Source organism: Microcaecilia unicolor, chromosome 3 (assembly GCF_901765095.1).
Source record: "Microcaecilia unicolor chromosome 3, aMicUni1.1, whole genome shotgun sequence".
Taxonomy (NCBI): Eukaryota; Metazoa; Chordata; class Amphibia; order Gymnophiona; family Siphonopidae; genus Microcaecilia; species Microcaecilia unicolor.
In genome coordinates, this window is record NC_044033.1 from 457,896,905 (window position 1) to 457,917,826 (window position 20,922).

The window sequence follows — 20,922 nt, forward strand, 5'->3', positions numbered from 1 at the left end:
TTGTGCACGCAAATTCAGTCAAATTCTGGATTTGGGTGCACAACTTAATTAGTTAACAAGTCAATCGGCGCCAATAACTGCCACTTAAAAAGCAATTATTGATGCCAACTGGCATGAATTAGAATTTACACACACAACTGTGTAAGCATATTCTGCAACATGATGTGCATAAATTCTAAGTCACATAGTTGAAAAGGAGGAGTGGCATGGGAAGGTCATGGGTGTTTCTCAAATCTATATGTGTTAATAGAATATACCTGGTCTGCGCCTAATTTAGGCATCATAATTTACATCGTTTTACTTGGTGTAACTCCCCACAACTAAATTTAGCCGCGCAGATGGGCGTTCAGCGTATTCTATAATCTGCATGGATATTTACGCTTATTCTACAAATTATGCCTAAATTTAAGCATATTTATTTTGGCGCAGATTTTTCAGGTGCCATATATAGAATCTAGCCCAAAGTGGCTGCCCCTGTCATACTGATATTACCACTTCATTACGGACTAAAAGCTGTTGTGAGGTTATCTAGTAAATGATACTTCCATACTATAAGCAAAATTTATATACATATATATATATACATATATATATATATATATATATATATATATATATATATATATATACACACTAGTAAAAAAGGCCCGTTTCTGACACAAATGAAACGGGCGCTAGCAAGGTTTTCCTCGGAGTGTGTATGTTTGAGAGAGTGTATGTGAGAGTGACTTTGTGTGAGAGAGAGAGTGAATGTGCGAGTGTGTGTGTGTGAGAGAGAGAGAGTGAGTCTGGGTGCGAGTGTGTCTGTGAGAGAGTGTGTGTGTGAGAATGAGTGTGTGTGCAAGAATGAGAGTGTGTGCAAGTGCGTATGTGAGAGTGTGAGAGAGTGTGTTTCACACAGATACAGTGTGTGTGTGAGACACAGACTCTCTGTGAGACCAAGAGAGTGTGTGAGTGACTGTGTGACACATAGAGAGTGAATGTGATACAGTGTGAGACATAAGAGTGTGTGAGAGACAGTGTATGAGAGTGAGAGAGAGAAAGACATTGACTGTGAGAGAGAGAGAGTGTGTGAGAGAGTGTGTGTGTGACAGAGATACCTCCCCCTCCCCCGCTCTGGTGTCAGGCCCCCCCTCTCTCCCTCTCTCTGGTGTCAGCCCCCCCCCCCCTCTCTCTGGTGTCTGAGCGTTACTGTGCAGGACGCTGAGCTCTGGCTGTGCTTCAAGGAACTGACCAATCCTATTTAATAGAATGCACCTCCAACATTCTGAAGCTGAGAAACCTCGTGTGGTTGGTCACTTCTGCTTGTGACGAACCCGGAAGTACGTGATGTCAATTCAGGAGATGGATACAGAAAGCAGGAATGCCTCAGCCATGCAGTCAGCTTCAGAATGTTGGAGGTGCGTTTTATTATATAGGAGGATATATAGCAGATACTGCAAGTGAAACAATATTATGTATACAGTCTGTTTCTGAGTCAGTTTTGTCATAGCCCTTGTAGCTTAAATATCTCAGTCCATTTGAGGAACTGCCCATACATTACAGGTTATGTTCATACATTTGGCACCATACTGCCTAAACAGGGTTCTATTATGCTTCCAAATCAGCTAATGAAGTTGGCTGGTTGAAATTCCCTGGTTGTGCAGGACACATACAGGTAGAGATCTAGGTCTGAGGCAAGTATCTGTATTTATTTGCACTTGAAAAAAGTAAAAAATAACACAAGTGAAATGTTAACTCTGCAGCTGCACATGTTATCACGAAACTATTGCACAAACATTACAAAAAATATGCTTAGTTCAAAAGCATAGCACCTTTAGCACAACAGTTTATAAAGTATTTGGTAGAGAAATGCCTGCAGGCTCTCAACTGGAGCATTTGCATTTTTAGGTAGTAAATGAAATCCCAAATTAACTGGAAAGGCCTGAACTAAGCTGTTCCTCAGTCCACTGAAGTTTACAATGAAGATGTTCTTCCAGGGGTAGCAGATTAGTACTGCAGGCAGATGAGACCAACAGAAACACTGCACTGGAGGGCAAGAAGTCATCTAGCCCAAAGTTGACCTCCATCCCCTATGCATGTAGTGTCTCAGACAAAATGTGTCTTTAATCTGCTATTCCACCAGCCCAGTGACTGCTCTGCTCGGCATGTTGTGCCAAAGCACTCTACTGTCTGAAACTGAAGAATATGCCGGAATGTACAGTACCTGCTGGAGAAGTCACAGCACTTTCAGTCCACTGTATTTACATGTATAAAAACAGCTCAACAAACTGTCAGTGCAAATTTATAAAATTATTTTTATCTTACCAAACTATTTTAGAAAATGAAATGCTTAACAAACCTTGAAATACATATAAACTGTTTTCATGGAGAAAAACTGTTGGTCCTCTTCATGATATCAAAATAAGCCTATAGAAAAAAGTATCAGACTGCAAGGAAATAAATCCAAAGGAGCCCTTCTTCAGGTTTTGCTGGCTGATGAGTCTTGTGCATTCTTGCATCACAAACATACCCACCTATGGGAATGTAGCTTCACCGTCTGAATCATCAGTAACATACAGATTGCATTAAAATGATGCTTTTTGCAGCTCAGCGGTGGCCTCCATACTTAGAGGCCCAGTCAGTTCTCCCATGGACAGGTTGGGCAGGTGGTGGCCTAGGCATTAAGCCTGAAGGGCTCTTTGAAGATGAGTTAAACACTGGCTGATTTGGGTGAGGTCTTACAGACTTCAATGAAGAATAATCTGGCAATAAAAAAAAAAAGAGACAAGGATCCAGAAGTCAGTGTGACATGGGCAATAAACAGCTTGTATGTGTTTTTTTTTTAATGTCACCCCTCCAAAAAAAAAAAAAATTACAGTGGCAAAACTAATGCAAAATGATTTACTGCATCCTGTATTAAGCCATTTTTGCTGCATTAGGCACATGTTAGCACCTAAGGTGAAATTAGGCCTTACCTGCTAATTTTCTTTCCTGTAGACCGGTGATGGTGAACCTATGGCACGCGTGCCAGAGAGGGCACGCACGCCGCTGGTCGCCTCAGCCCGTTCCAGCCCTCCCTCCCACCCACCCGGCGTCAAGCATTCCTTCGTCCCTCCCTCTCACCCGGCACCAGCCCGCCCGCCCTCCCTCCCTCCCTCCGAGCAGAAAATTTAAAAGTCTTCCCTTGTCGCTGTTAAAGCCGCGTCAGCAGTAGCAGTGAAAGCGTGCTGCTGGTTTGGCGCGCCTTCAGCCTTCCGTCTCTCAAACTCTGAGGCTGGGCGGGCTGATGTCGGGTGGGAGGGAGGGACGAAGGAATGCTTGACGCCGGGTGGGTGGGAGGGAGGGTGGTCTGGTGCCTGCTGCCAGGTGGGTGGGAGGTCGGCCTGGTGCCTGGTGGGTGGGAGGGAGGTCGGCCTGGTGCTGGGTGGGAGATCTGGGGGGTGGGTGGCTGGGAGGCCTGGTGCTTGGGTGGGAGTGTTGGGTGGGTGGATGGCCTGGTGCTGGGTGGGAGTGCGGCAGGCCTGGTGCTTGGGTGAGAGTGCTGGGTGGGAGGGAGGCCTGCCACTGGGAGGGCAGGGGGGAGAGGAGGGTAGCTGGACATGGGTGGCCGGAGGGGAGGGCAGGGGGAGAGGAAGGTGGCTGGAGGGGAGGGCAGGGGGAGAGAGGAGGGTGGCTGGACATGGGCGGCTGGAGGGGAGAGGAGGGTGGCTGGAGGGGAGAAGAGGGTTGCTGGACATGGATGGAGGGCAAGAAACGAAGAAGAAAGGAGGAAAGTAAAGAAATAAATGGAAAGGAAGCCCTGGAAACGGAGTTAAGAGAACAGATAGAGAGCAGCAAAATCAGCGACTAGGACCAATATGGATAGAAAAACAAAATCACCAGACAACAAAGGTAGAAAAAAATAATTTTATTTTCATTTTAGTGTTTGGAATATGTCTAATTTGAGAATTTACATCTGCTGTCTTATTTTGCACAGGGTATACTGGAGCTGTAACAACTTACAGAAATGATTTATAATGAAAGAAAATCATGTTATTTTTTTCTCCTATACTAGTATAATATTTTCAATGATGTCTGTTTATATGCGCCATGGCTGGTGTAAGGGGGTGTGGCTATCATAGGGATGGAGTCATATGTGGTGACCCCACCCATAATGAGTACCGGCACTTCGCAATAAATAATTAGATTTTGGGTTGCTGTTTGGGCACTCGGTCTCTGAAAGGTTCGCCATCACTGCTCTTCACCCTCCAGATGACACTTGGGTTATGCACACCTACCAGCAGAGGGAGACTGAGAACACTTAACTTTAAACACAGTACAAATAACCTGTGCAGAACCCCCAACCAGCCAGTATACCGATAACAAAGCAGAGGAGAAAACAAGCTCCAAACAAGAAAAATCTCACAGAACCCTGTACTCGGAACTCCTCCCCAAACAGGGGAAAAGCTTCTACAGATGGAGCACAACCTGCGTCCCAATCTGCCGTTAGCAAGTTCCAGGAAAAATTCCCAGAACCTACTAGCACAGAAAGTACAGAGATAAACCCTGTAGCAGTTACAGCAACTCCGGTTCAAACAAAAACACAATATTTAAATACTGAAATACAGACATACAGGAATACAGGGCAGGTTCTTGACCAGTCTGGAGGGTCTAGAGGAAAGAAAATTAGCAGGTAAGGTCTAATTTCACCTTCCTCAGCAACCCTCCAGACCGGTCAAGAAGCTTGGGTAGCACCAAAGCAGTAAACAACTAAGGGCGGGATCTCCGAATCCCAGAGGTCAAAACTGCTGCACCAAACCCAGCATCCTCTTTCGCCTGCACATCCACTCTATAATGCTTCACAAAGGAGTGCAAAGAGGACCAAACTGCCGCTCTGCAAATATCCACAGGTGGAATAAAACTGCTTTCTGCCAAGGAAGCCGCTAGTCTTCTAGTGGAATGAGCTTTAAGCACAGAAGGAACAGCGCGACCCTTAAGCAAGTAAGCTGAAGCAATCGCCTCTTTTAGATACCTCGCTATAGTCGCCTTAGAAGCGGCCGCACCTTTCTTAGGCCCCCCATACAGCACAACCTGTCCAAGGAACGAAAATCCTGCGTTTGCTTCAGATAAAATCTCAAGACTCGCCGAAACATCCAGCTTTGCGAGACGCCGCTGGGAAGAATCCCCTGCCCTATCTCCCAGCACCGGCAACAAAATTACCTGATTCACATGAAAAGTAGACACTACTTTAAGCAAAAAGGAAGGCACCGGACACAGCGAGACCTTTTCCTTGGAAAACAGTAAAAACGGAGCTCTACACAATACAGCCTGCAACTCTGAAATCCTACGGGCAGAGGAAACAGCTACCAAAAAGACCAACTTCAGGCTGGGATCCTTGTAGGTGCAGGATTCCAAGGGGGCACCAACCAAGAACGAGGGGGCCTCAAGAACGAGATTCAAATCCTACTGAGGGACCAAAGGACGTTGTGGAGACTGAAGCAATTTTACTCCCCACAAAAACCGCACAACGTCCAAAGAAGCCAAAGGACATACCCTGCACCTTCTCCCAGAAACAGGCCAAGGCTGCAATCTGCACCTTCAAAGAGGACAAGGCCAGACCCCTGTCGAAACCATCCTGCAAAAATTCCAAAATCTCAGAGACGTGCAAAGAGGAAAACAAGATCGATCTTGACACCAACTCTCAAAAATGCGCCAGACGTGTACATAAGCCAACGAGGTGGAGCATTTCCACGACCAAAGCATAGTATCTATAACTCTGGAGGAAAAACCCTTCTTCCTGAGCCGGTTCCTCTCAACAGTCAACCTGTAAGCGAGAACGGAGAGGGGTCTGGCATGACTATTGGACCCTGACACAAGAGGACTGCCTCCCCCAGAGGAAGAGGCTCGTGCTCCATCAAATGCACCAGATCTCCAAACCAAGGACGCTGTGGCCAATTTGCAGCCACCAGAATCACTGGACCCGAATAACGCTCGATATGCTGGGGAACCCTTCCTATCAGCGGCCACAGAGGGAACACGTACAGCAGCACCTGAGGAGGTCATGGAAGAACCAACGCATCGATCCCCTCTGACCAAGGGTTCCATCGGCTTTTGAAATAGTGAGGCACCTGAGCACTGTCAGCCGATGCCATGAGATCCATCAGCGGCTGCCCCCATCTCAACACTATGCGATGAAAAACCGAGCGATGAAGGGACCACTCTCCAGGATCCAGAGTGTGCCAGCCCAGAAAATCCGCTCCGGCCATGTGACCTGCCAAGAGATTCAGGAGATGGGACTGCACCCACGCATTAAAAATGCCACCTCCTCTGTAACTGCCCAGCTTCTTGTTCCACCCTGCTGGTTGACCTAAGCTACTGCCGTTGCAATGTTGGACAGAACCCTTACCACCCTTCCGACCAGAAGAGACTGGAAAGACGCCAAGGCCAACCGAATCGCCCTCATCTCTAACCAACTGATAGACCAACGGGCTTCCTCTATCAACCAACGGCTCTGAGCTATCTGGCCGAGGCACTGAGCCCCCCCACCCCACAAGACTGGCATTCGTGGAGAGAACTATCCACTTTGGAGGCTCCAGAAGCATGCCCTTCTCCAGATTCGGAGTATGTAGCCACCACTGCAGTCTGTGGCGGGGGTCTTCCGTCAGAGACAACGAAACCTCTAAGTCCTGCGACTGCGGAGACCAATGAGACAGAAGAGACATCTGCAGCTGCCGCATGTGTGCCCTGGCCCATGGGACCAATTCTATCGCTGCCACCATCAGACCCAGTACCTGAAGGTAAGAACGGGCTGTCAGAGCTGGAATGGACAAAAGCCACCAATTCTGAAGCTGGAGACTGGAAATCCGAGCAGGAGGTAGATAGATGTGTTGAAGCGAACTCCCAGGTACTCCAGAGTCTGCGACAGGCACAAGTGACTCTTGGCCGGATTCACCACCCAGCCCAAAGACTCCAGAAAGCTTACCACCTGTGCAGTTGCCACTTTGCCCGAATCAACCAATTGTCCAGATAAGGATGGACCAAGATACCCTGTTTCTGCAGAGCAGCCGCCACCACCACTATGACCTTGGAAAATGTCCATGGTGCTGTTGCAAGCCCGAATGGCAGAGCATAGAACTGAAAGTGTTTACCCAACACAGCAAAGCGAAGGAAACGCTGATGAGATGGGAATGTGCAAATACGCTTCTGTCAAATCCAAGGACATTCTTCACTCAATGTGTAGTTAAACTCTGGAATTCATTGCCAGAGAATGTGGTAAAGGTGGTTAGCTTAGTGGGGTTTAAAAAAGGTCTAGACGGCTTCCTAAAGGAAAAGTCCATAGACCATTGAGTTGGGAAAATCCACTGCTTATTTCTGGGATAAGCATCATAAAATGCATTAAACTTTTTCAGGATCTTGCCAGGTATTTGTGACCTGGATTGGCCACTGTTGGAAACAGGATGCTGGGCTTGATGTCTCAGTGTGGCAATACTTATGTACTTAGGATGAGGATTAATAACAGCCACTGGATGAGAAGATTGGGGCAAAACTGGTGGATGGAATCCTAATCCAGCTACTTTCTACTGGACAGACTTTCCCTTATAATGAGAGTTAGACAGTTTATGACCACTGGTGTGACAGGGCACAATGGTTGCAGTATTTACCTTGCCCTGCTCATGTGTGGATGCAGAAAGCATGGCATGACTGAGCTGGCTGTTGTATACTTGTGGTCCTTGGACAGTCTCAGGGATTCCTAGTAGTTCTCCCTGGGTCCCCTAGTGAGTGATAGCTCTCAACCCCTAGACAAAGTGGTCAAGGAAGTGGCAGGCGCTCAACCTGGTATAGTTGAGCTGAGGGGGATGGTATGTGAAGGAGTGAGTGACAGTGCAGGGGTCTCTAGATACGCTCATAAGAACATATGAGTAGCCATACTGGGTCAAACCAATGGTCCATCTAGCCCAGTATCCTGTTTCAAAACAGTGGCCAAGAAAGGTCACAAGCACCTGGCAGAAACCCAAATTGTGGCAACAATCTATGCTACCAATCCCAGGGAAAGAAGTTGCTTCCCCATGTCTGTCTCAATAGCATACTATGGACTTTTTATCCAGGAATTTGTCCAAGCCTTTTTTAAACCCAGATATCTTAACCACTGTTACCACATCATCCAGCAAAGAGTTCCAGAGCTTAATTATAAGTTGAATGAAAAAATATTTCCTCCTATTATAAAAGTGTTTCCATGTAACTTTCTTGAGTGTTGCATAGTCTTTATACTTTTGGAACAAGTAAAAAATCGATTTACTTCTACTCATTCTAAACCACTCAGGATTTTGTAGACCTCAATCATAATATCTCCCTTCATCTGTCTCTTTTCCAAGATGAAGAGCCCTAACTTCTTTAGTCTTTCCTCGTATGAAAGGAGTTCCATCCCCTTTATCATTTTGATCACGCTTCTTTGAACCTTTTTATAGTTCTGTTATATATTTTTTGAGATATGGCAACCAGAACTGAATGCAATACTCAAGGTGAGGTCACATCATGGAGTGATACGGAGGCATTATAGTATTTTTGGTCTTATTTACCATCCCTTTTCCTAATAATTCCTAGCATCCTGTTTGCTTTTTTGCCGCTGCTGCACACTGAGCTGAAGATTTCAGTGTATTATTTACAATGACACCTAGTTCTTCTTCTTGGTTGTTGAGGTGGTGGAGATGAAAATGGTAATGGAATTCAAACATGCGTGGGATGAACACAAAGGAATCCTGTTTAGGAGGAATGGATCTACGGAATCTTAGCAGAGATTGGGTGGCAACGCCGGTATCTGGAGAGTAAAACCGATGCAGGGTGGACTTCTACGGTCTGTGCCCTGATCGTGACTGAACAGATATGGATATGCTGGAGTGTAAATTTTAAGGGGCTTCGACGTTAGCTTCAGAACTTAGTACAGGAAGAGTGCTGGGCAGACTTTTACAGTTTATGCCCTGAGAAAGGCAGGGACTAATCAAACTCGGGTATACATATAAAGTATTACATACCATGTAAAATGAGTTTATATTGTTGGGAAGACTAGATGGATCGTTCAGGTCTTTATCTGCCGTCATTTACTATGTTACTCTGACTCCCAAGGTGGACCCTAGCATCAGGTAACTATGATTTGGATTATTCTCTCCAATGTGCATCACTTTGCATGTGTTCACATTAAATTTCACCTGCCATTTAGATGCCCAGTCTTCCAATTTCCTAAGGTCTTCCTGCAATTTTTTTTACAGCCTACATGTGTTTTAACAATCTTGAATAGTTTTGTGTCATCTGCAAACTTAATCACCTCACTCATTGTTCCAGTTTTTCCAGATCATTTATAAATACGATAAATAGCACTGATCCCAATACATATCCCTGTGGCACTCCACTATTTATCCTCTTCCACTGAGAGAAATGACCATTTAACCCTATCCTCTGTTTTCTGTCCAATAACCAATTCCTAATCCATACCAGAACATTGCCTCCTATCCCATGACTGTTTAATTTTCTCAGGAGACTCTCATGAGGAATTTTGTCAAATGTTTTCTGAAAATCTAGATACACTACATCAACTGGCTCACCTTTATCCACATGTTAATTCACACCTTCAAAGAAATGAAGCAAATTGGTCAGGCAAGACTTCCCTTGGCTGAACCCATGCTGACTCTGTCCCAGTAAATTGTATTCTTTATAATAGTTTCCACTAGTTTGCCTGGCACTGATGTCAGGCTTACCGGTCTGTAATTTCCTGGATAACCCCTGGAACCCTTTTTAAAAATTGGAATCAAAATTGTCCACCCTCCAATATTCAGATACTACGGACAACTTTAATCACAGTTTACACATTACTAGCAGCAGATCAGCAATTTCTTGCTTGAGTTGAGTACACTTGAATATATGCCATCCAGTCCAGGTGATTTACTACTCTGTCATCATCACCCTTGAAAACCATTTCCAATACAGGCAGATCTCTTATATCTTCTTCCATAAAGACTGAAGCAAAGAATTCATTCAGTTTCTTCGCTGTGGCCTTGTCCACCCCGAGTGCCTGTTTTGTTCATTCATGATCTAACAGTCCCACGGATTCCCTCATAGGCTTTCTGCTTCTGATGTACTTGAAAAAGTTGTTACTGTGAGTTTTAGCCTGTGCGTCAAGTTTCTCTTCATATTCTCTTTTAGCCTTCTTTATTAATGCTTTGCATCTGACATGCCAGTGCTTACATTGCTTCTTATTTTCTTCATTTGGGTCCTTTTTCCATTTTTTGAAGGACATCCTTTTGGCTGAAATAGTCTTTTTCATTTCACCTTTTAACCATGCTGGCTGTCATTTTCTCTTCTTTCCACCTTTGCAAATACGTGGAATACATCTGGTCTGGGCTTCCAAGATGGTTTTTTGAGTAATATCCATACCTGGTTTAGTGTCCTAACCTTTGCAGCCGATCCTTTTAGTTTCTTTTTAACCATTTTCCTCATTTTATTATAGTCGCCCTTTCGAAAATTAAATGCAGCTACAGTAGATTTCATTTGTGGGATCGTCCCAGATAATAGCTCACACTTGATCATGTTATGATCACTGTTTCCCAGGGGCCCCAACACTGCCATCTCTCATATTATGTCCTGCATGCCACCAAGGACAAGATCCAAAATGGCTCCCCCTCTTGTCGGTTCCTGGATCAGTTGCTCCAAGAAGCAGTCGTTTATTACATCTAGAAATTTTATCTTCCTGGCACTCCCTGATGTAACATTTATCCAGTCAATATTGGGGTAATTGAAATCACCCATTATTATACTGTTGCCCAATTTGCCAGCTTTCCTAATTATTTCTGTAAACATTTCTTCATCTGTCTATATGTTCTGTCCTGGCGTACAGTAGGACAGCTCTACAAGAATACTCCTTCCCTTCACACATGGAATTTCTATCCATAATGATTCCACGCTGCTATCTGTTTCATGTGTATTTTGACTCAATTCCCTCCTTAACATATAGCACAATCCTCCTTCCAATTTGATCTTCTCTATCATTGCAATACAATTTGTACCCAATTAACACATTGTCCCACTGATTGTCCTCGTTCCACCAAGTCTCTGAGATGCCTATTATATCTACCTCATCATTTAGTGCTATATAGTCTAACTCTTCCATCTTATTTTTCAGGCTTCTAGCATTTGTATACAGGTGCTTCAAATTGTGTTTTTTCCTTGGATCTACAAGCTGCTTAGAAGTTGACAGGGATAATGTGCATCCTTTATCCTGCTCTCTCATTAAGCACACCTGGCTTATTCAGCATTGTTGAAACCTCTATACTGGGATTCCCTAAGTGTCCTGTTTCAATAGTATCCTTCAAGGATACTCCACACTGAACCATGAGCTCCTGGATGACTCTTGGCTCCCCCCTCCCCCCAATTCTAAGTTAGCACTAGCAGCTTGGTTCCATCATGGTTAAGGTGAAGCCCATATTTTAGGAACAGTCTCCCCCTTTCCCACAATGGTACTCTTTCTCTAAATCCCTCATCCTTGCACCATCGTCTCAAGCAAGCACTGAGACTTCGGAGCTCTGTCTGCTTTTTGGATCCTGCGTGTGGAATGGGGAGCATTTCTGAAAATGCTACCCTGGAGGATCTGGTCTTCAGCTTTCCACCTAAGAGCCTAAATTTAGCTTCCAGAAACTCCCTCCCACATTTTCCTATGTCATTGGTACCCACACGTACCAAGACAGCCGGCTCCTCCCTAGCACTATCTAAGATCCTGTCTAGGTGATGCATGAGGTCCACCACCTTCGCACCAGGCATGCAAGTGACTAGGCGAACCTCATGTCCACCAGCCACCCAGCTATTGAATGGGTGGAGGGGTAGCATTATAAGCTAAGGAGGGCCTTGAATCAAATAGACCAAAAATTCTGCAGGACACAAAACAACATCTTAGAATCCCTATGGATAGAAATTCCATGTGTAAAGGGGAAAAGGATAGAGTGTACTACCGTCCACCTGGCCAGGATGAACAGACTGATGTAGAAATGTTAAAGGAAATTAGGGAGGCTAAAAACTGGGCAACTCAATAATAATGGGTGATTTAAATTACCCTGATATTGACTGAGTAAATGTAACATCAGTGAATGCTAGGAAGGTAAAATTCCTTGGACTGCCAAAACATGTCATTTCTTTCCCTATAACCTCACCAAAGTGTGCTCCTTTTTTCTGAACATACTAACAAAGACCTTTATCCACACTCTTTATCATTCCCCCTTAAGACTACTGTAACCTACTCCTCATAGATCTCCCACTGAACCAGGTCTCTCCCCTTCAGTCTACTCAAAATTCTGCTGTACAGCTTACCTCTGCTAACGTCACTACACTCATAACAGCCCTATTCTCGTCACTTCATTGGTTCTCTGCTTCTGCACACAGTTCAAACTTCTCTTACTGACTTACAAGTACAGTCATTCTGCAGTTCCCCAGTATCTCTCCTCCCTTATTTCTCCCTGCACCCCTCATGGGAAAGCCACTCATCAGGTAAGACATATCTGTGCTCTTCTCCTTTACCGCCAACTGCAGTCTCCATTCCTTCCACATGTTGTGTTCTCGAGGACCTTGGCATTCTGTCAGGCTTCTTCCCCGGGAACCCTGGGTACGTGAGTCCTTGGACCATGGCCGAGGAGCGGCAGTGGCATGCAAGATCACCTTCGGAGCAGAGAAAAGACAAGGCTGGACTGGAACCCCGGACTGGAGCCCTGCACTGGAACACTCGGGACTGGAACGCACCGGACCGGAACACACTGGAGTAGGCTTCACCTACGCTTAGCTGCCTTTCCCCGAGGGTTGAGTCCTCAGGTTTGAGCAGCCGGTAGGGCTTACAGGAAAACCAGAACTGGAACCAGCAACAGGAACAACCGTAGTCAGGATCCAGCAGTGCTCCCAGGTACCTAGGCTAACGTGAGACAGGTAGGCAGGGAATGTCCGGGTTCTGGCAAAAGTCCAAGACAGGTGGCTGGCAGAGAAGATCTGAGTACAGGCAATAGGCAGAGACAGGCGTGGTCAGGTTCAAAGCAGGAGTCTCTGGGCAGGCGGCTAGCAGAGCAGTAGATAGGTACAGGCAAGGGTCAGAACCAATAGCAGGACTAGGGCTGGAGCTCCAGTAACAAGGAGAACTGGCAAAGGACAAGACTAGGGCTGAAGCTCCAGAAACCAAGGAAACCCCACCGGGGAAAACCAGAGGCTAAACTCAGGAGACCTAGAAGCTGTACACAAGCTAACAAGCAGAGCAGTGCCCAAGCTAACTAGGCAAACACTAGGAACTAACACCGAGCAAACACAGAAGAACTAGTAAAGCTGTACACAGGCTACCAAGCAAGGCTGTGCCCAAGCTAACTAGTCAAACACTAGGCAATCACACAGAACTGGACAATGTAGCAGTGCACAGAGCACTCTAGCATACCAGGGACCTTATACGATGCAAAGGCAAAGGCTGCAGTCTCTAAGTGATTAATAAAGCCCTTCAACACCAGAGACACAGCTGCAGCAATCTCTAAGTAAATACGGAGGCTGTTCAGGCACAAACCACAGAGCAGGCAGAAAGCACAGTGAAACACAGAGAGGCTTCACACACCCAGGTGTAGTGTAGTGAAGCAATTAGAGTCATGCTGGAAGCAGCCAGAACAGAGAGAGAGAGAGCTAACCCAGGCAACACCCACAGGTGCAGTATAGTGAGGCAATTAGTGTCATGCTGCTGGATGCAGCCAGTACAGAGAGCCAGAGCTAGCTCAGAAAGGACAGACAGAAGAAACAGGAGCCAGCTAGGAAGCTGACCCCCAGGAACAAGGTAAGTCTGAGGGTGGTCACGGCCACAGACGTGACACCACATTGCTGTGCCACAGTCCTGGAATACAGCATGACTTGCTATCTACCTCTAGCCCTAGTCAAAACCAAGCTAAAAGCCTACATTTTAAGGCTGCTTTTAAATTTTAAGCCTTTCTTTGCCTGTTTAATACCCATGTTGTTTTAATCATTCCCAGAATAAATGAAATCTCTTATTTGTCCTGTTTGTCTGTCCTGAATAGATTGTAAGCTCTGTCGAGAAGGATTGTTGAGAGAGATTCTCTCTTACATGTTTGGGTATAGTATTGCGTATGTCTAGTAGTGCTACAGAAATGATAAGTAGTAGTAGTAATTGGAATCATACTGGTAGCTCCCATAAATGCAGCATCACAGCCAGGGTTGAGGGCTGGGCACTGAAGAAGCCCAAAATCCCAGAGCATCAAACGCCATGGACAAAGGAAATGAAGGAATTAAAACAAAGGAGAAAAAAGAAATCATTGTAAGCTAAGGAAAAACAAAATAAGCAAGAGGAGAAAAAATTTCAGGATCTGACCATCTGGCAGGATGGCCTGAACAGACTGGAGTGGAACCAGGCAGGCATTGTCATGTGGGGGTAGGTGCACATGCTCAGAATCTCTCTCTAGGTCAGTTGATTCCCAAACCTATCCTGAAGGATGGCCTGTCTGATCGAACGCTGGAACACTGAATACAGAACAACAACGGTGACAGTCAAGAGTTAAGTTCCATGACATTTTTTTGAGAAGTTTTATCTTTCATTTTACAGCTAGAAGGCTTTTCTGCCCATGATATATAAGCAGGCCCAATACTGTGCTTATAAGTACATAAGTAATGCCACACTGGGAAAAGACCAAGGGTCCATCGAGCCTAGCATCCTATCCACGACAGCGGTCAATCCAGGCCAAGGACACCTGGCAAGCTTCCCAAATGTACAAACATTCTTTATATGTTACTAGTAAAAAAAGGCCCGTTTCTGACTGAAATGAAACGGGCGCTAGCAAGGTTTTCCTCGGAGTGTTTATGTTTGGGAGAGTGTATGTGAGAGCAGTGCTTTTTTTGTGCCGGTACGCAACGGTACGGCGTACCGGCACCTTTTTTTTTTTGCTCCCCCCCGCCCCGTGACGGACGCAGTGCCAGCCCCCATTTCTGGCCGCTGCTGCTTCTCCTGTTGAGCAGCAGCGGCCGCTACACAAAGAAAAAGATTAAACAAAAACTTCAAACCTGGCTGAAACGCAGCACCCTGGCACTGTAGACAGCCATTAGGCATTGGCTGTTGCCCCGCAGCCGCTCCTCCTCTTGCCTTACGTCACTGCGCTCCTCCGGGGTCTTCCTCCAGGGGCAGTGACGTAGAGGCAAGAGGAGGAGCGGCTGCGGGGCAACAGCCAATGCCTAATGGCTGTCTACAGTGCCAGGGTGCTGCGTTTCAGCCAGGTTTGAAGTTTTTTTTTAATCTTTTTCTTTGTGTAGCGGCCGCTGGGGGCTGGTGCCGCGGGAAACGTGGCAGGGAGAGGGAAACCAACAGAGGGAAGGATTGGGTAGAGAGGGGAAAACAGATGGAAGGATGGGGAGAGAGAGGGAAAAACAGATGGAAGGATGGGGAGAGAGAGAAAGAGGGAAAACAACAGAGGGAAGCATTGGGGAGAAAGAGAAAGAGGGAAAACAACAGAGGGAAGCATTGGGGAGAAAGAGGGAAGGATTGGGGAGAGAGAGAGAGAGAGAGAGGGAAAACAACAGAGGGAAGGATTGGGGGAGAGAGAGAAAGAGAGAGGGAAAACAACAGAGGGAAGGATTGGGGGAGAGAGAGAAAGAGAGAGAGGGAAAACAACAGAGGGAAGGATTGGGGAGAGAGAGGGAAAACAGATGGAAGGATGGGGAGAGAGGGAAAAACAGATGGAAGGATTGGGGAGAGAGGAGAAAAACAGAGGGAAAAAACAGATGGAAGGATGGGGAGAGAGAGGGAAAAACAGATGGAAGGATTGGGGAGAGAGGAGAAAAACAGATGGAAGGATTGGGGAGAGAGAGAAAGAGGGAAAACAACAAAGGGAAGGACTGGGGAGAGAGAGAAAGAGGGAAAACAACAGAGGGAAGGATTGGGGAGTGAGAGAAAGAGGGAAAAACAGATGGAAGGATTGGGGAGAAAGAGAAAGAGGGAAAACAACAGAGGGAAGCATTGGGGAGAAAGAGAAAGAGGGAAAACAACAGAGGGAAGCATTGGGGAGAAAGAGGGAAGGATTGGGGAGAGAGAGAGAGGGAAAACAACAGAGGGAAGGATTGGGGGAGAGAGAGAAAGAGAGAGAGGGAAAACAACAGAGGGAAGGATTGGGGAGAGAGAGGGAAAACAGATGGAAGGATGGGGAGAGAGAGGGAAAAACAGATGGAAGGATTGGGGAGAGAGGAGAAAAACAGAGGGAAAAACAGATGGAAGGATGGGGAGAGAGAGGGAAAAACAGATGGAAGGATTGGGGAGAGAGGAGAAAAACAGATGGAAGGATTGGGGAGAGAGAGAAAAGAGGGAAAACAACAAAGGGAAGGACTGGGGAGAGAGAGAAAGAGGGAAAACAACAGAGGGAAGGATTGGGGAGTGAGAGAAAGAGGGAAAAACAGATGGAAGGATTGGGGAGAGGGGAAAAACAGATGGAAGGATGGGGAGAGAGAGGGAAAAACACAGATGGAAGGATTGGGGAGAGAGGGAAAAACAGATGGAAGGATGAGGAAAGAGAGGGAAAACAGATGGAAGGATGGGGAGAGAGAGGGAAAACGGAAGGATAGGGAGAAAGAGGGAAGACGCTGGATGGAAGAATGCAGAAAGAAAGAAAGAGGGAAGACGCTGGATGGAAGAATGCAGAAAGAAATAGGGGAGACACTGGAAGGATGGGGAGAGAAAGCAGAGCTGCTGGATGGAAAAGGGGAATAGAGAAAGACTGGAGAATAAGAGGAAGGGGCATGGGGAGAACAAGGGTGAGGAAAAGATGAAAAGCCACAGGTAGATGAAGGAAATTAAAGAATGGATAGTAAGAATGAATTAAATCTGGACAGAGAGAGAGCCTGAAAAATATTGAAGAAAGCAAAGAAAAAGGAGACAAAAATGACAAATGGCACAGAAGAGTTAAGCGAAAACAAAGGAAAGGAGAATCACAGACTGGGACCAATATGGAAAGAAAAACAGTCACCAGACAACAAAGGTAGAAAAAAAATCATTTTATTTTCATTTTAGTGTTTTTAATATGGCCAATTTGAGAATTTACATTGGCTGTCTTATTTTGCACTGGGTATACTACTACTACTACTTAGCAAATCACGTTATTTTTTTCTCCTATAGTACTGTAATATTTTCAATGATGTCTGTTTATATGCGCCATGGCTGGTATAGGGGGTGTGGTTAATGTGGGTGTGGCTAACATAGGGGTGGAGCCATATGTGGTGACCCCGCCCATAATGAGTACCGGCACCTTTTTTTCTACAAAAAAAGCACTGTGTGAGAGTGACTGTTTGAGAGTCAGAGTGAAAGTGTGAGTGTGTGAGAGAGAGAGTGAGTCTGGGTGTGAGTGTGTTTGTGAGAGAGTGTGTGTGTGAGAATAAGAGTGTGTGCAAGTGTGTATGTGAGACACAGTGTGAGAGAGTGTGTGTGTGTGTGGGCGAGAGAGAGAGTGTGTGTGAGACACAGATTCTCTGTGAGAGTGAGTGTATGAGAGCAAGCGAGTGTGTGAGTGACTGTGTGGCACATAGAGAGTGAATGTGATACAGTGTGAGACAGAGTGTGTGAGAGTGAGAGTCAGAAAGAAATTGTATATGAGAGAGAGAGTGTGAGCCGTGGCCTCCCAATCCATGGCCATCTGTCCCCTGCCCCCTCCATTCATCCTTTTCCAGCAATTCCCCTCTCTCCCTGAGCCCTGCCCTCCCAATCCATGGCTATCCATGTTTCTCTGTCACCTGCCCCCTCCATTCATCCCTATCCAGCATTTCCCCTCTCTGCCTGAGGCCTGCCCTGCAATCCATATCCATCCATGCCCATCTGTCCCCTCCATTCATCCCTATCCAGCAATTCCCCTCTCCCTGAGTCCTGCCCTTCCAATCCATGCCCATCCATGCTCCTCTGTCACCTGGCCCCTCCATTTTTCCCTATCCAGCATTTCCCCTCTCTGCCTGAGGCCTGCCCTGCAATTCATATCCATCCATGCCCATCTGTCCCCTCCATTCATCCCTATCCAGCAATTCCCCTCTCCCTGAGTCCTGCCCTTCCAATCCATGGCCATCCATGCTCCTCTGTCACCTGGGCCCTCCATTTTTCCCTATCCAGCAATTGCGCTCTCTCCCTGAGGCCTGCCCTGCAATCCATATCCATCCATGCCCATCTGTCCCCTCCATTCATCCCTATCCAGCAATTCCCCTCTCCCTGAGTCCTGTCCTTCCAATCCATGCCCATCCATGCTCCTCTGTCACCTGGCCCCTCCATTTTTCCCTATCCAGCATTTCCCCTCTCTGCCTGAGGCCTGTCCTGCAATCCATATCCATCCATGCCCATCTGTCCCCTCCATTCATCCCTATCCAGCAATTCCCCTCTCCCTGAGTCCTGCCCTTCCAATCCATGGCCATCCATGCTCCTCTGTCACCTGGCCCCTCCATTTTTCCCTATCCAGCATTTCCCCTCTCTGCCTGAGGCCTGTCCTGCAATCCATATCCATCCATGCCCATCTGTCCCCTCCATTCATCCCTATCCAGCAATTCCCCTCTCCCTGAGTCCTGCCCTTCCAATCCATGCCCCTCTGTCACCTGGCCCCTCCATTTTTCCCTATCCAGCATTTTCCCTCTCTGCCTGAGGCCTGCCCTGCAATCCTTATCCATCCATGCCCATCTGTCCCCTCCATTCATCCCTATCCAGCAATTCCCCTCTCCCTGAGTCCTGCCCTTCCAATCCATGGCCATCCATGCTCCTCTGTCACCTGGCCCCTCCATTTTTCCCTATCCAGCATTTCCCCTCTCTGCCTGAGGCCTGCCCTGCAATCCATATCCATCCATGCCCATCTGTCCCCTCCATTCATCCCTATCCAGCAATTCCCCTCTCCCTGAGTCCTGCCCTTCCAATCCATGCCCATCCATGCTCCTCTGTCACCTGGCCCCTCCATTTTTCCCTATCCAGCATTTTCCCTCTCTGCCTGAGGCCTGCCCTGCAATCCTTATCCATCCATGCCCATCTGTCCCCTCCATTCATCCCTATCCAGCAATTCCCCTCTCCCTGAGTCCTGCCCTCCCAATCCATGGCCATCCATGCTCCTCTGTCCCCTGCCCCCTCCATTCATCCCTTTCCAGCAATTCCCCTCTCTCCCTGAGCCCTGCCCTCCCAATCCATGGCCATCCATGCTCTTCTGTCCCCTGCCCCCTCCATTTATCCTTTTCCAGCAAGTCCCCTCTCTCCCTTCCATGACCCCTCCTCGCATCCATGCTCCTCTCTCTCCCATGTTCCAGCCTGGGCCGCCCTCTTCCCCCCCCCCCCTTCGCATCCATGCTATCGTTTCTCCCCTGCCCTTACTACTACTACTACTGGCCACCCTCTTCTCTCCCCCCAACATGCGTTTTTGTTTTTTTTCTTCATTTTAAATTTACCTCCGTGGCGGTTCCGGCAGCGAAGCGTCAGGGAAGGAGGCGGCGCTCCCGACGTCTAGCTTTCCCTTCGCTCTGTTCCGCCTTCTTTTGACGTCATCCTTGACGTCAGAAGAAGGCGGAACACAGCGAAAGGAAGGCTAGAGGTCGGGAGCGCCGCCTCCTTCCCTGACGCTTCGCTGCTGTTTTTTTTTTTCCGCCCTCGACGTCATGACGTTTGACGCGAGGGCGGGGCAGCGAGTCTTCGTCAGTGGCTTCACCACCACGAACTTACGAACCGTTCTGAGAGAGAGTCTGAGTGACTTCAGAACGTTGTCCTCAGAACGTTGAGGGAGCGTTTTATTATATTAGATTCCTGGAATTGTGGATTTTTCCCAAGTCCATTTAGTAGCGGTTTATGGACTTGTCCTTTAGGAAACCGTCTAACCCCTTTTTAAACTCTGCCAAGCTAACCGCCTTCACCACGTTCTCCGGCAACAAATTCCAGAGTTTAATTACACTTTGGGTGAAGAAACAATGATTAATTGTTTATAAGCACAGTATTAGGCCTACTTATATTTCTGAGGCTTTTCTGATGAGATAAGATTTCTTTGTTTAGTTTGTACTAGTAAAAAGGCCCGTTTCTGTTAGAAATGAAACGGGTGCTAGCAAGGTTTTCATTGGATTGTATGTTTCAGAAAGACCGTGTGTGAGAGATGGAGCGTGTGTGTCAGAGAGAGAGAGAGACAGAGTGTATGTGTTTGTGCGAGAGAGAGAGTGTGTGAGAGACAGTGTTTGTGTTTCTGTGTGACACTGTGTGACAGAGAGGGACAAAGACAGTGAGTGTGTGAGTGAGAGTGTATGTGGCAGACAGAGAATGAGTGACTGCGTGTGTGGTGTGAGGAACCCCCTCACCCCCTCCCTCTCCCCTGCCCCTTGCAGCCAGGCATGTGCAGCGACCCTCCTCTCCCCGTGTTCCCCCTGCAGCCACCCATGTCCAGCATCCCCCTGCAGCCACCCATGCCCGTCAACCCTCCTCTCCCCCTGCTGCGTCCTTCCTGTCTCCCCTGCTCCCCCTGCAGCCACCCATGTGGTCTCAGGCCCTCCCCCTCAGCATCCCTCCTGTCCCCCTGCAGGCACGCATGTGCAGCGTCCTTCCTCTCTCCCCTGTCCCCCCTGCAGCCAGCCATGTCCAGCGACCCTTCTGTCCCCCTGCCCCCCCTGCAGCTACCCATGTCCAGCGACCCTCCTCTTCTGTGCAGCCACCCATGTCTGAGGACACTCCTCTCCTTTTTCCCTGTTTCTCCCTGTGGCCAGCCATGTCCATCGACCCACCTGTCCCCCCTGATGACCACCAACCCTTCTGTCCCCCTGCCCGCCCTGCAGTGTCCATCCTGTATCCCCTGTCCCCCTTGCAGGCACCCATGTGGTGTGTGGAGCCCCCATCCCTATCTCCCTGTTCCCTGCCCCCCCTGCAGCCACCCATGTGCAGCGACCCTCCCCTCCCCCTGCTTCCTTCCAGCCACCCATGTCCAGCGA

At 47.4% G+C, this 20,922-nt stretch overlaps 1 protein-coding gene across 2 annotated transcripts in view; it reads right to left on the reverse strand.

Annotated features, from left to right (window-relative positions):
* Positions 1–1,358: 1,358 nt before the first annotated feature.
* The window catches only part of ICK (intestinal cell kinase), a 233,865-nt gene continuing 214,301 nt past the window's right edge, over positions 1,359–20,922 (reverse strand). For both annotated transcript variants that reach the window (XM_030198957.1, XM_030198958.1), the window contains one exon: positions 1,359–2,744. In XM_030198957.1, coding sequence (XP_030054817.1) covers positions 2,590–2,744 — 155 coding nt within the window. In that variant the 3' untranslated portion in view covers positions 1,359–2,589. The remainder of the gene's footprint in view (positions 2,745–20,922) is intronic.